The sequence below is a fragment of the Ctenopharyngodon idella genome, chromosome 5 (assembly GCF_019924925.1).
Source record: "Ctenopharyngodon idella isolate HZGC_01 chromosome 5, HZGC01, whole genome shotgun sequence".
Classification (NCBI taxonomy): Eukaryota; Metazoa; Chordata; class Actinopteri; order Cypriniformes; family Xenocyprididae; genus Ctenopharyngodon; species Ctenopharyngodon idella.
Window position 1 is genome coordinate 44,889,801 of NC_067224.1, and position 12,770 is coordinate 44,902,570.

Sequence of the window (12,770 nt, forward strand, 5' to 3'; positions counted from 1 at the left end):
ATGCAGCAGTACTATGTAATGCTTCAATAATTGCAGGAATCTGAGCAGGATTACCTTTCCTGGAGTTTGGATGCGTTCATCTATAAAACAGAAATATTACAGTTTTTCTTAATTTTTTTGGCTCATGTTGGTTGTCTGTGTGTTTTCTGTTATTTGCTGTGAGCGTCTCCCTATTGGGACGCTCCGTTCTCGTTTGGCACTCTTCTCGAGGGAAGAGGTGTACGCATGTGCCTGGTGATTCTGGCCCCGTTTTTGCTGAGGCAAAGCGGCGGCTGCAATCATGAGGCTTGCAGGTGAGTTCATTGGGAAGTTTGAGAGAGTTGTATTCTCTCTCAGCTTCCCCAGGGCTGACGAAGATGAGTTGTTGGATGACGATGACGTCCGTGTTCGACGTCATCGCTTCCGGCAGCGCGCGCTTCTCTGGCTGCTGTGTATGCGGAGCTGCTGATGTTTTTGGGACGCGCTTCTGGCAGGCTGCAGCTGCCGCGAGGGCGTGTTAAGAAAGGGACCGCACGCGGACGGCTCGACGAGCGGTTCCTTTCTGTCCATGAACGCTGAAGCTCCCATAAGCTTTCCATTCCTTCCTAGGGTGACCTCCTGACTATTGATCTGTTGCAGGGCAGTAGATGTGATTTTGCGGGGCAATGCGGGACACGTGTGAGACAGATAAATTTACAACTACTACGCTATGTTGATTTACATTTGTTGGCAAACTTGGCATATGCGCCGATTAATGTTTCTCGCGGTGGGTGCCCACACTGTAATGTTGAGCTTCTGGCAAACATTAAATCCTGGAGAGAAGACAATTCTAGATTCATGGCTGCACATGCACGAGGACAACGCACATGTAATATCTGAGCGAGAGCGCGCGCCCAAAATCCGTCTGCGAGCGGGGAGATTCCTGTTCGCGCATTTGATGTGCTCGTGTTACAATCATGCGCTCTCGACATTTTTCATTATAATAACGCCATAGAAGCCGGATTAAATGAACTATTAACGTGAGAAGACAGTCGTGTCTGAAAGTCGCAATCAATTTTTTATTGGTTAAAACGAATGGAGATGTTTTTCCGTAGGTGCTCAACCATTTCCGTGGGTGGCACCTGAGCATCCACGGGATCGGCGCATGTTCGTTGGAAATTTGTAACATCAGGATGGATGATTACATGCTTTAAAGAACCCTAGATTCCATCCCTCCTTGTTAAAGAAAATGGAAGGAGGAGTCTTTGGTCTTCGAGCCGCAGGAAAGTGAACTGGGTCTATATTTATATTTCTAAATATGCTGACCTTGTGTTCCTGTATAGTTTTTTCTGAGTATGTAATCGGAAAAAGTAAGGTTTTTTTGGGGGCAAACTGAAGTTTGATAGGTTGGCTAGAACGATATATTATGCAGGCCACAAAATGGCCACCTATTGTTTAGAGTAGCTTTTCATCTGCTGTTTGCTAGAGTAGTTTGAGTTAGCACTCGTTACTGCAGTTAGTATCTATGTTTAGGTCGGCCTTAATCGGCCGCCTGACATTGTTTGCTTGTGAGCTTTGCTTTCTTTCTCTTATACATGAGATTTGAAGGTGAAGCCCAAGCTGTTAGGCGTGTGGCCCTGATTTAGGTCCGCAGCTCAGCGGCCAGGCTAGAGCTAGGTTAGGTGTGTTTGTTACTACCCTATGCATGAAACTATCCCTTGTCAGGTCGTATAGTTCCTAGTTCGGGCCTCTTCCTGAGGGAGTTTTTAGGCCGTATGCCCATTTTTCTCCTTGTTCATGTCGGTGCAATTGGTTGAGTTTAACAGCTAAGGTTGTAGACTGTTGTTAGCTTCCCTGGTGCTGTTTTTCTCAGGTGGTAGGCCCTTATCTTTGCGTAGATAAGTTATGCAGTGTACGCTAGGCCCCACTCTCTAGAACTTCATTCATGCTATGAATTTGTCTTTCCCCTGAGCCACTTGATTTAACATTCAAGTTTGAGTTGACGGTGCTAGCTTTTTAGCCTCCGACCTCTAGGGCTCAGCACAGATTTGCTAAATCTGTTTGGTAAGAGCATTTATCCTCGTTAGGATGGCATGTATTTCAAAGCATTGTGTTTGCTTTGAGTTCTAGCTTTTTGCCCTACATTTGTTTGTGTGAGCTTTACTCTAGTGCTGCCACAGGTTGCCACCTGTTCTCATAATAGTAGGCTTGTGAAATCAGCCTCTATTTAAGAGCATGGTGACTATTATACTCCCCAGTTAGGGTTTATTGTGTGTCACTGAGTGCATCACCTGTTGGATTGCATACTCAGGGTAGTGTTAGAACCACTTTCGCAGTCTGGTTTCTATTAGCTCCCTTTGGTGATCTTGACAACAGCATATAACTTTGGAGTTGCTCTAGTGCTTTTAGCCTCCTTCTAGTTTAGCAGCTTGTGTTTCTCAAGTGCTGTTGTTATGTGATCATAGTTTAATCACATGATTTTACACTGCCACAGGCTTTGCTACGTGTCTGTTTGGGGTAGTAGGCCTTGGTAGGCCTCCCTTAGATCATGTAGGCATTTATTGGTTCCCTTTAGTCACTGGTGTAGGGTACATTGCCTGTTGGAATGTGTAGCTCAGGTTGTAGTTAGCTTCCCACAGCTTTGCTGGGTTAGAGCTGGTTCCCTGTAAGCTTGATTCCCTTATATTCACGAGCTGGTGCCATGTGTCACTAAAATGGTAGGCCCTAATAGGCCTCCTTTTTAGTTTACATGTTGGCACAGTTTGTGTTTATATGTTTCATACGGGCTGAACGCCACTTGTTGCTGGACTTGAAGGCCCCATAAGGCCTCCTTTTTAGCTAACATGCTGGCAGGATGCTTGTGAATCCAATACCACCATCGGCCACGCCCCACCTTAAGCAGGCCTCTCATGGAGTATGGTGGCGTAATATGCATTCCTTCTCTCAGTATGATGCGTGAAAGGTTTTCCACTGAATGCATGGCCTGATGGTTGGTATGGTCATGGACTGGCTGATGCCACGTGTTTACTAGGGTAGACCCTAATAAGGCCTCCTTTTAGTTTACATGTTGGCACAGTTTGTGTTTATATGGACAAACGGGCTGAACGCCACGTGTTGCTGAACTTGAAGGCCCCATAGGGCCTCCTTTTTAGCTGACATGTTGGCAGGATGCTTGTGAATCCAATCAAGAAAGTACCACCATCGGCCCCGCCCCACCTCTGCTTTGAGTAGGCCTTAGGCAGGCCTCTCGTAGAGTATGGTGGCGGTATATGCATTTCCTTTTTGGAAACTAAATTGCTGAATGCATGGCCTGATGGTTGGTATGGTTATGGTCGCCACTAGCTGATGCCATGTGTTTACTAGGGTAGGCCCTATGGGCCTCCCGTGTAGCATGTTGGAGTTCAGTTATGTACTCCTCTCACTTTGAAAGTAAAAAGGCTTTTACCGAGTACTCTTCTGAGTGGCTGACCTCTCAGGGGTGAGTTTTTGTGGTAAAACCTTACTGAGGTTTGGTTTTAACTACATCAGCCTCCTTGAGTCTGGGTTTCTACTCTAGTTGAGCTAAATAGCTACCTAGTATCTAGGTTGGTTCTATTTTTGCTCCTAGAACCCTAATGGCCACTAGACTAACGCTGTATGTCTTAAAGGTTTTAGGCCCTCTGGGCCACCTTTTTTGAACATACTAGCGTGTGTAGTGTAATCCTCTTACTAGAGAGCTATTAGTATCCTACTGAATACACTTCTGGTTGGCCAGGTCCCCAGGTGATAATTTAACCTCCTTATGGTTCGGTTATTTATCCTTCCTGGTGCTTTAAACACTGCCACGAACTGATGCCACGTGTCTGCTGAGGTCATAGGCCTGTCAAAGGCCTTCCTTAGTGCGTGTTGGCATACGTTGTACTCCTCTTGCTTACAAAAGTAAAAAGGTTCTTTTACCGAGTACACTGCTCGTTGGATTGTGTTAGGTAGATTGTCATGTGGGCACTTTACAGTTTAACTACTGTTACTAAGTCATATGTCCTGCTCCCAGCAAGACAGGTGTTCAAGGTGGCCCTCACAGACCACCATTGAATGTCCTTCTAATATGGTTGCTTTTCGTATGTGAGTCATGCTCCATATAAAGCTATTATCATGATGTAGGCCCCTTTCTGGCCTCCATGATTATGTGCCCACAGTATGGTCTACCTGTTAGGATGAGATTTGTACTTACCTGCTAGGGTTATCTGTGTAATAGTGCTTAGCTCCCTAAGCTGATCATGGGTTGTAGGCCTCCGTGAGGCCTCCTCCTGAGGTTCAGCCCTAGGCTGGTTTGTGCTCCCCTGTATCAAGGTTTCTAGCGCACAGCCTCCTCAGTGCAAATAATCAAGCGCTGAGTAGATCCTAGGATGAGCGGATTATACTCCTCTCAATACGAGGGTTTATAGCACCCAGCTGAGTTCTGCTCTCCAGGATGCCCGTCTCTACGTGGCTACCAGACTAATGCTGTATGTTCTACAGGTATTAGGCCCTCTGGGCCACCTTTTGGACATACTGGTGTATGTATTAGTGTACTCCTCTCACTGAGAGAGTTACAAGTGTTTTATTGAGTACATTTCTGGTTGGCCAGGGCCCCAGGTGATAATTTAACCTCCTTATGGTTCGGTTATTTGTCCTTCCTGGTGCTTGAAACACTGCCACGAGCTGATGCCACGTGTCTGCTGAGGTCATAGGCCCGTCTTTGGGGCCTTCCTTAGCGTGTGATGGCGTATGTTGTACTCCTCTTGCTTTAAAGAGTAAAAAGGGTTCCTTTTACCGAGTGCACTGCTTGTTGGATTGTGTTAGGTGGACTGTTATGTGGGTACTTCACAGTCTCATTTTGCTGTATACTTAAGTCATGTTTCTTGCTTTCAGCAAGATAGGTGTTCAAGAATGTCCTACTGTTGTGACAAAGTACTCTAGCTTATGTGAGTCTTACTCCACATAAAACCACTATCATGATGTAGGCCCTTTCTGGCCTCCATGGATATGTGCCCACAGTATGGTCTACCTGTTAGGTTGAGCTTTGTACTTCCCTGCTAAGGTTGTCTGTGTAATAGTGCTTAGCTCCCTAAGCTGATCATTGGTGAAGGCTTCCTTGAGGCCTCCCATTGAGGATCAGCCCCAGGCTGGTTAGTGCTCCCCTGTATCAGGGTTCCCTAGTGCACAGCCTCCTCAGTGCAAATAATCAAGCGCTGAGTAGATCCTAGGATGAGCGGATCATACTCCCCTCAATACGAGGGTTATAGCACTCAGCTGAGTTCTGCTCTCCAAGATGCCCGTCTCTACGCGTGGGTACTACCCCTCTCGCAGTCGCTCTTACTTGCTCTCTTCTCTGAAGTATGCGTTATTGAGATTCTGTATTCAGACAGGGTTGGCCAAGACTAAGTTTGTCCTTCATCAGACCAGGTCGGCCTCCCTGGTGGCATTGGGGGTGACTTCGTTCCCCTCTAGTGACTGGCCGGGGCTCCTTTCGGTTCCCTGGCCACATTCCCTTTAAGGAACAGGTTGTTTTATTACACCAGTTGTTTTTTCTGATCATTGTTTAGTATCATGTAATGTGTATATAGCAAATGTGAAGTCAAAGAGTGCATATTGGCATTTTAACACCTCCCTGTTAAGTTATGTGAATTTTAGAGATGTTTTTATTTTCTTCTGGAATAATTTTAAACCAAGAAAGCGTTGTTTTAAAAATTTGCGTGAGTGGTGGGATTATGGAAAGGTTGAGGTGAAAGTATTTTGTCAACAGTATACTTTCAGTATTTCTCGGGACATCACTAAGATCAATGAAAAAACTTGAATCTGAATTTATAGAAGCACAAGGGTTAGCAGAGGTTACTGGGGAGGGAAGACACAGAGACACTTAAAACTAAGACGTCTCTTCTTGCAGATTTGCTCGGCATTAAAGCGCAGGGGGCTCTGGTCTGTTCTTGTTTTCAGAAATTAACACAAATGGATGCCCCATCTAAGTTTTTCTTTAGCCTTGAAAAAAAGAATGGTCAGAGTCATTATATTCACTGTCTACGCTCTGAGAATGGGCAAGAGTTAACACAGACATCTGATATCAGAAAACGTGCTGTACAGTTCTATGGCAAACTGTACAGTAGTGAATACAGAAAGGACAAGGAGTTATCTGCTGGCTTCTATGAAGGTCTGCCAAGTGTCTTGGAGGACTCAAAGGCAGAGCTGAAGAGGCCTCTTTCTGCAGAGGAACTTTTAAATGCTCTGAAGGGCATGGAGAGCGGAAAAGCTCCTGGGATGGATGGACTCCCTGCTGAATTTTATAAGGAGTTTTGGGCTGTGCTGGGCGAGGACCTGTTGGCAGTCCTAAATGAAAGTTTGTCTGTTGGCTCCTTGCCCTTGAGCTGTAGGAGGGCAGTGATCACATTGATACCAAAAAAAGGTGATTTGCAGGAGATCAAGAACTGGAGACCTGTGAGTTTGCTTTGTTCTGATTTTAAAGTCCTTTCTAAGACTTTAGCTAATAGACTGAGAAAAGTGATGGAGCAGGTCATTAGTTGTAGGATTATTCCTGAACGAAGCCCACCAAATTACCACAAACTCCACACCCCAAAGATCAAAGAGAGTCAACTCATTCCCTCACAGAGCCATTCATGAAAGACCCTGTTCTCCAATTTCTGCCATTTGGAGACCATTGATTGTAGAGACAGATCAAAAAGACTCTCTCTTACTTTGTTGACTTTAAGAAAACAGATCAACAAACACCAGGACACAAGGTGTAAATTTCCACTGTTATCAGGAAACTCGGACCTGCGACACATCTCGAGGTGAAAATCACAGCAGGCCATCACCTACAGGAAACATTCCCTCTGCCCAGCTTTGCATTTCAAAAGACATTCCAAAGTTCCCCTGGCAGACAATGAAGCTACTCTCTTTGTTTTTAAACAGAAACAATTTCAGAAATACTGCCAAAGACATGAACTTATCACCAGAAGTAGTCTTTAACATATCATATGTATTAGGCATGTTTTGTTTGTGTTTATACAATTCTTTCTGTGTGTTTAAATATTGATTACAGGTAAATTTGAAGAAAATCTACCTCAATTACAGAAAGTGTGTACTGTTTGGTATGGTTGTGATGGATAAATGCTTTCCAGTATTTTGATGCAAAATTGATTTATGTAAGATGTACGACTTTTGAACTAGCAAAGTTAATTTCTCAAAGTTCTGACCAAAATCCCTAAAGGTTCAAGAACAAAGGACTGTAAGGACATTATGGTAATTACATACAAGGACAGGAAAACTGGGCGTAGGACCCGCCCAATACCATATCTGATTGGCTAAAACAATCGGAAAGGCGGAACCAACAAACCGTTCAAAACTCAATACCGCGCATTGTGCTTTTGCTTTTTGCCTTTGCTTGTACTTCGCTGAGTCGGTGGACCGACCATCGTCCTGCCTGCAAGCTAAACCTCTTCAAGAACTCACTCAACCCCCCTGCAAGAACCTTCCTTGAACTTTGCAGAAAAAGACTAACTCAAAGTCTTTTAGTTCCAGCAACTCCTCGAGACGATGAGAGAAATCTCCGCAGCAATGCATAACCCTGCAACCACTCAACGGAGATTCCATTTCCTGCAAAGCCAACTATTTCCCCACGGAACGCCGTCCTTCAGAACTCTTGACCAAGCAGCACTGCAAAATTTCCTTCAACTCCGTCACGAAAGGAACGCGTGCTTACAGGAGCATCCAAACGCAAGTAACACATGTCTCCTAAATTTGCTGAGCTGGTGCAATTTTTATTAAGCAAATGAAACTATGGTTGAATTGCTAGTATATTAATTCTCTCAGGTTACGGTCAAAGAATATTGTTAAACTAGACAGTTGGGGAATCCATTCACCTCCCAATAACAATCTCACCATTTCCCTGTAACTGAATGAATGAGTGTGTGTGTGTATGTGTGTATGTTTTTCGTTAGATTAGTTTGTATGTAGTAGATTAGTTCAATAAAGTCTTGTTTGGTATTTCACGCATACAAGTGTCTTGTGCTGTGGTTGCCAAATTGCTGCCTTAAACTTAAGATTGTGCTACCTTGCTCATAATCATAATCATAATCAGTGATCATAACTTTATATTATTACCGTTGGTCACGGGATCATATTTTGTCCAGAATTGGTAAAATACTTTAACCTCAATTTTCAGTGGACAAATAATTGATGAAGTGTTAAATATTAATTCTGAATCATTTACAGTTAATTCGGTTCTGATTTACTGTAATTTAATTACCTTTTTTTGTTAATTAATTGGGTTAATTCTTACATAGTCTCATACGGGATGTTTTAAGTGTTTTGAGACTTTTAGGGGTAAATTTGGGTTTTATCTCTATTGACCAACAAAAAGCATTCGATAGAGTGGAGCACCAGTATTTATGGGATACCCTAGAAGCATTTGATTTTAGTTCTGATTTTATTGGTATGATAAAAGTGCTGTACCAAGACACTGAAAATTTGCTGAAGATCAATGGTGGTTTGAGCGCCCCTTTTAAAGTTAGTAGAGGGATCAGACAGGGTTGTGCACTGTCCGGTATGCTTTACTCATTAGCTATTGAACCAATGCTGAATAGACTGAGAACCAAGATTAATGGCTTAATATTGCATCATGATATTCAGCATCAAATTTCAGCTTATGCTGTTGATGTTATGGTCATGGTAAACGGACAAGAAGACATTAATCAGCTGGTTTCTGTTATTAATAATTTTGGAATAATTTCAGCTGCCACAGTTAATTGGGAGAAAAGTGAAGCATTGGCTGTTGGGAAATGGGAGGGAGGGCTACCAAAATTACCTAGTGAGATGATCTGGAAGAAAGAAGGTTTTAAATATCTAGGTGTGTATTTGGGGATTCAAATACCCAACAAAAGAATTGGGAAGGGGTTTTTGAAAAGATAGAAGGAAAATTAAAAAAGTGGAAGTGGCTTCATTCACAATTGTCTTTTAGAGAGAGGGTTTTAATAGTCAACAACTTGGTTGCTTCAACATTATGGCATAAATTATCTTGTGTGGATCCGCCTGTTGGATTGCTGTCCCGATTACAGACAATCTTAGTGATTTTTTTGGGACAGTTTGCACTGGATTCCTCAAGGTGTGCTCCTTCTTTTTAAAGAAGAGGGAGGACAAGGGCTAGTCCATTTACCAAGCAGACATGCTACTTTTCGTTTACAGTTCATCCAGAAATTTCTGACTGGGCCTGTGGATCCGGTGTGGAGGAAGGTGGCAAAAATAATTTTACACACAGTGAATGGACTCGGATTGGATGCTACCCTGTTTCTAATGGATGTGAAACAATTACGTCTGGCTGGATTGTGTCAATTTTGACTGAGGACTTTTCAAAGCGTGGGGACTGTTCAACGTGTGCAGGATGGAGGAGACCAATTCTTTGTACTGGTTATTACAAGAACCTCTTATTAAAGGAGCTTGTATGGACATTGTGGGTGGGAATGTTCCAGGACTTGTGCAGAGACTGTGTGGTACCAAATCTGTGACATTGAGGCACAAAATTGATGTGGCTGAACCTGAGCTGAGTGATATAAATGCGGTGGCCAGTTTGTTGGGTCAGAAATCAACTTGCCACACATTAACCATAGTGGAGATGTGGAAAACAAGGCTAAAAAAGGAGGAATTGTCTTTGATTAAGGATTTTAAAAATGGAAGAGCGACTTTGGATGTAAGAGACCCTTTTCCAAAGCTTGGGATCACACCAGACCTAAAAGAATTATCGGGTCCTTTGTTGGACCTTAACGGACTACAAAATTTAGAACTGAATGAAGTAGGAGGGAAAGTGATGTATAAATGCTTTGTTAAAGTTTGGAAAGACAAACTTGGGTTGAAAGAGGAAATGAAGCCAATGTGGAGGTTGCTGTACAAACCACCATTGATGAAACGATCTGGTGATTTACAATGGAGGATTTTACATGGGGCTGTGGCTGTTAACGCTTTTATTTCAGTCATTAATCCCAATGTTGATGATAAATGTGTGTTTTGTGGATTTAGGGAAACTATTTTTCATTGTTTCTTAGAATGTAAAAGACTCCATGCTCTTTTTAACTTGTTGGATTGGTAAATGTGGGGAAAAGACATCAGAGGTTTTTATTTTGGGGGCTGGGTACAATCTGAAGCAAAAGATCAAATGGCAATTGATTAATTTTCTGTTTGGACAGGCAAAGCTGGCAATTTATAAAACAAGTCAAGAATTGTTGTAGAGTTTAAGTATTACAATGAATGATATAGAAACTTTTAAACTACAGTGGTGTTACAATTCGATTTTTTTGTACGGTGGTGGAGGAGGAGTTAATTTTTGATCTGTTTTGGATTTGATGTGTGTTTAATATTTATGCTGTTATGATTGAATAAAGTTTGTTATTAAAATCAAATCTCTCTCTCTCTCTCTCTCTCTCTCTCTCTCTCTCACTCACACTCACACACACATACACACACACACACACACACACACACATATGTTGGTTTTCTATGTTTTATGGGGACTTTCCATAGACATAATGATTTTTATACTGTATAAACGGTATATTCTATCCCCTACCCCTAAACCTACCCATCACAGAAAACTTTCTGCATTTTTACATTTTATAAAAATATAATTTCGTATGATTTATAAGCTGTTTTCCTCATGGGGACCAAAAAAATGCTCAAACAAGGTCTAAAATTACTGTTATTACCATCCTTGTTGGGACATTTGGTTCACAACACTGTGTTTACCAGGACCACACACACACTTTGAAAATTGTGGTTATCATCTAAGATAAATTGCTTATAATGTAAAAAGTATTCATTACATTTGGTTATCCATATCAGAAATGACAAATAATTTCTTTAGAAACTATGCCTATAGAATCAATATATATAGAAATCTATAGGTGTACCAAATGATCAATTGATTAACCATTAAGTTCAGTTGGATTAAATAATAGACAAATGTATTTAACTGAACGAAAAGAGATGCAAATCAAAAGTTTGATAGTAATAGCATTATGAAAGGCAGTTAATGTGAATGAAACACTTATATAGATGAAACTCTTATTTTGCATAGTGAAATGGATACTTTTGAAACTTTTGAAAGTTTTGAAAATGTACCAATTGCTTGTGAAAATTGCACCATAGCAATGAAAAAAAAAAAAAAAAAAACTGTAAATAATAAAATTTTGGTCTTCAATGACAAATAATTTCCGCAACACATTTCACAGCACCAAAATAGATCATTTTACTAGGCGGTGTTTTAACAAAAAAACAAACAAACAAACAAAATTTACTACATGAGTGATTTTCTGTCTCCTACCTCAAGGCAGATCTTCTCCACTTCTGGAGTGACAACCTTCTCTGGGGTAAAGCCACCAGGTATTGACATTGCTGCAGTGTGAAATAAACAAAACAATCAAAGCCTGGATTAAATAAACTGTATTATCAGGCAGTCTGACTCTCATATTGATTCTGTTCCACTATTTATGCTGCCAAAATCGCATGACATGAGTCGTCATTGTACTTCCATGCAATCACATCAAAGAGACTGAATGAATATGCAGTTTCACTTTGGGGCTGTTGTGTAATATTCAGTTCCTGTGAAAAACTGTTCCAATGGCAGTGGGTATACATGAATATTCATGACATTTCCCCTATTGTGGGCGTGTCCTTGAGAATTGCAACTTGTTTGATGGATTATTTCCAAAAGATAATGAAGTTTTGATGTTAAGCATTAACTGCAACAGATCACATTTTCAAATGTAATATGTAATATTACATTTTGTAATGCACAGTAAAATCAGCAGTGTAAAAATTGCAGTGTTAAAAGTTATTAATACCCAAAGAGTTGAATTAACAATCTACAGTGTTGAAGTACTTATTTTCAGTGTTGCTGGGTGCTACATGGTGTAATTTCATTTAAAAAAAAAAAAAAAACGCAGAAATGTCTTGACTCCACCCTTTGATGACTGCTGCCTCGCAAAACGCCGCCGCTGCTATTTTATCTTCATGCGACCAAGACGGTAAGTTTGATTGTTTTTCTCTTCCTAAAATTAAATAGAAAATACATTCCTTTAAACATTTTTAGTCAAAATAAGAATGTAGAAATTACTAAACGTGTTTTTTGTCAAGGTTAAGGGCGCTCGTTAAAGTTAAGTTCATGAGAGGCAGAGATGTACAGAATAATGTAAAGCTTCTCATGCCGTTTTGATTTCCTGGATGAAGGTGATTTTACATGTAAAATAAATTTGTTGGAATGTCCTTACAATTTGTTACATATACTTTAAGCGTCTTTCATTTTGGCATTTCCGCCTTCAGTCACGCCGAGGCCTGGTTTTACTACGAGTCTGACGCTGAGGCTGATGAGGAGGTCTGAAGCACCACATTTGGGTGTTTTTCTGCGCAGAAGAGAGAATTCATCAAATGGTAATTTTATACTTGTTTTTGAAAGCACTAAGTGTGGCATTATGTTGTGCCCATGCTTTGAACACTGTAAAAGTGGCACTGTTATACATTCACACATTATCAATTCCGTTTTTGTGACTCATACTCATTAACTACACCGTGTTTAAGAGTCTTGTCGCGCACAGTGCAAATAAGAAATGCAGTTTTTCTGCAGACTGAGGTGGGGAAGTACGTGGAATTGGTTTGCGGTTACCATGCAAGTTGCGTTATCTAATGCAAAACGTCTCGGGTTACTTGTGTAACCCTGGTTCCCTGAATAGGGAACGAGACGCTACGTCATATGACGTTATGGGAACCTTCTGCGTGATTGCGTCGTGAAGCACTCTTGTATCTAACCAATGATG

At 41.4% G+C, this 12,770-nt stretch overlaps 1 protein-coding gene across 8 annotated transcripts in view; it reads right to left on the reverse strand.

Annotated features, from left to right (window-relative positions):
• LOC127512273 (cytosolic phospholipase A2 gamma-like) overlaps positions 1–12,770 on the reverse strand; it is a 136,144-nt gene that overhangs the window by 25,501 nt on the left and 97,873 nt on the right. For 7 of the 8 annotated variants that reach the window (XM_051893037.1, XM_051893043.1, XM_051893045.1 and 4 more), the window contains 2 exons: positions 11,282–11,352; positions 55–80 (listed from right to left, as the gene is read on the reverse strand). The exons of the other annotated variant lie outside the window; for it this stretch is intronic. In XM_051893037.1, the coding sequence (XP_051748997.1) occupies positions 55–80; positions 11,282–11,352 (97 nt within the window). The remainder of the gene's footprint in view (positions 1–54; positions 81–11,281; positions 11,353–12,770) is intronic. 8 annotated transcript variants of the gene reach the window in all.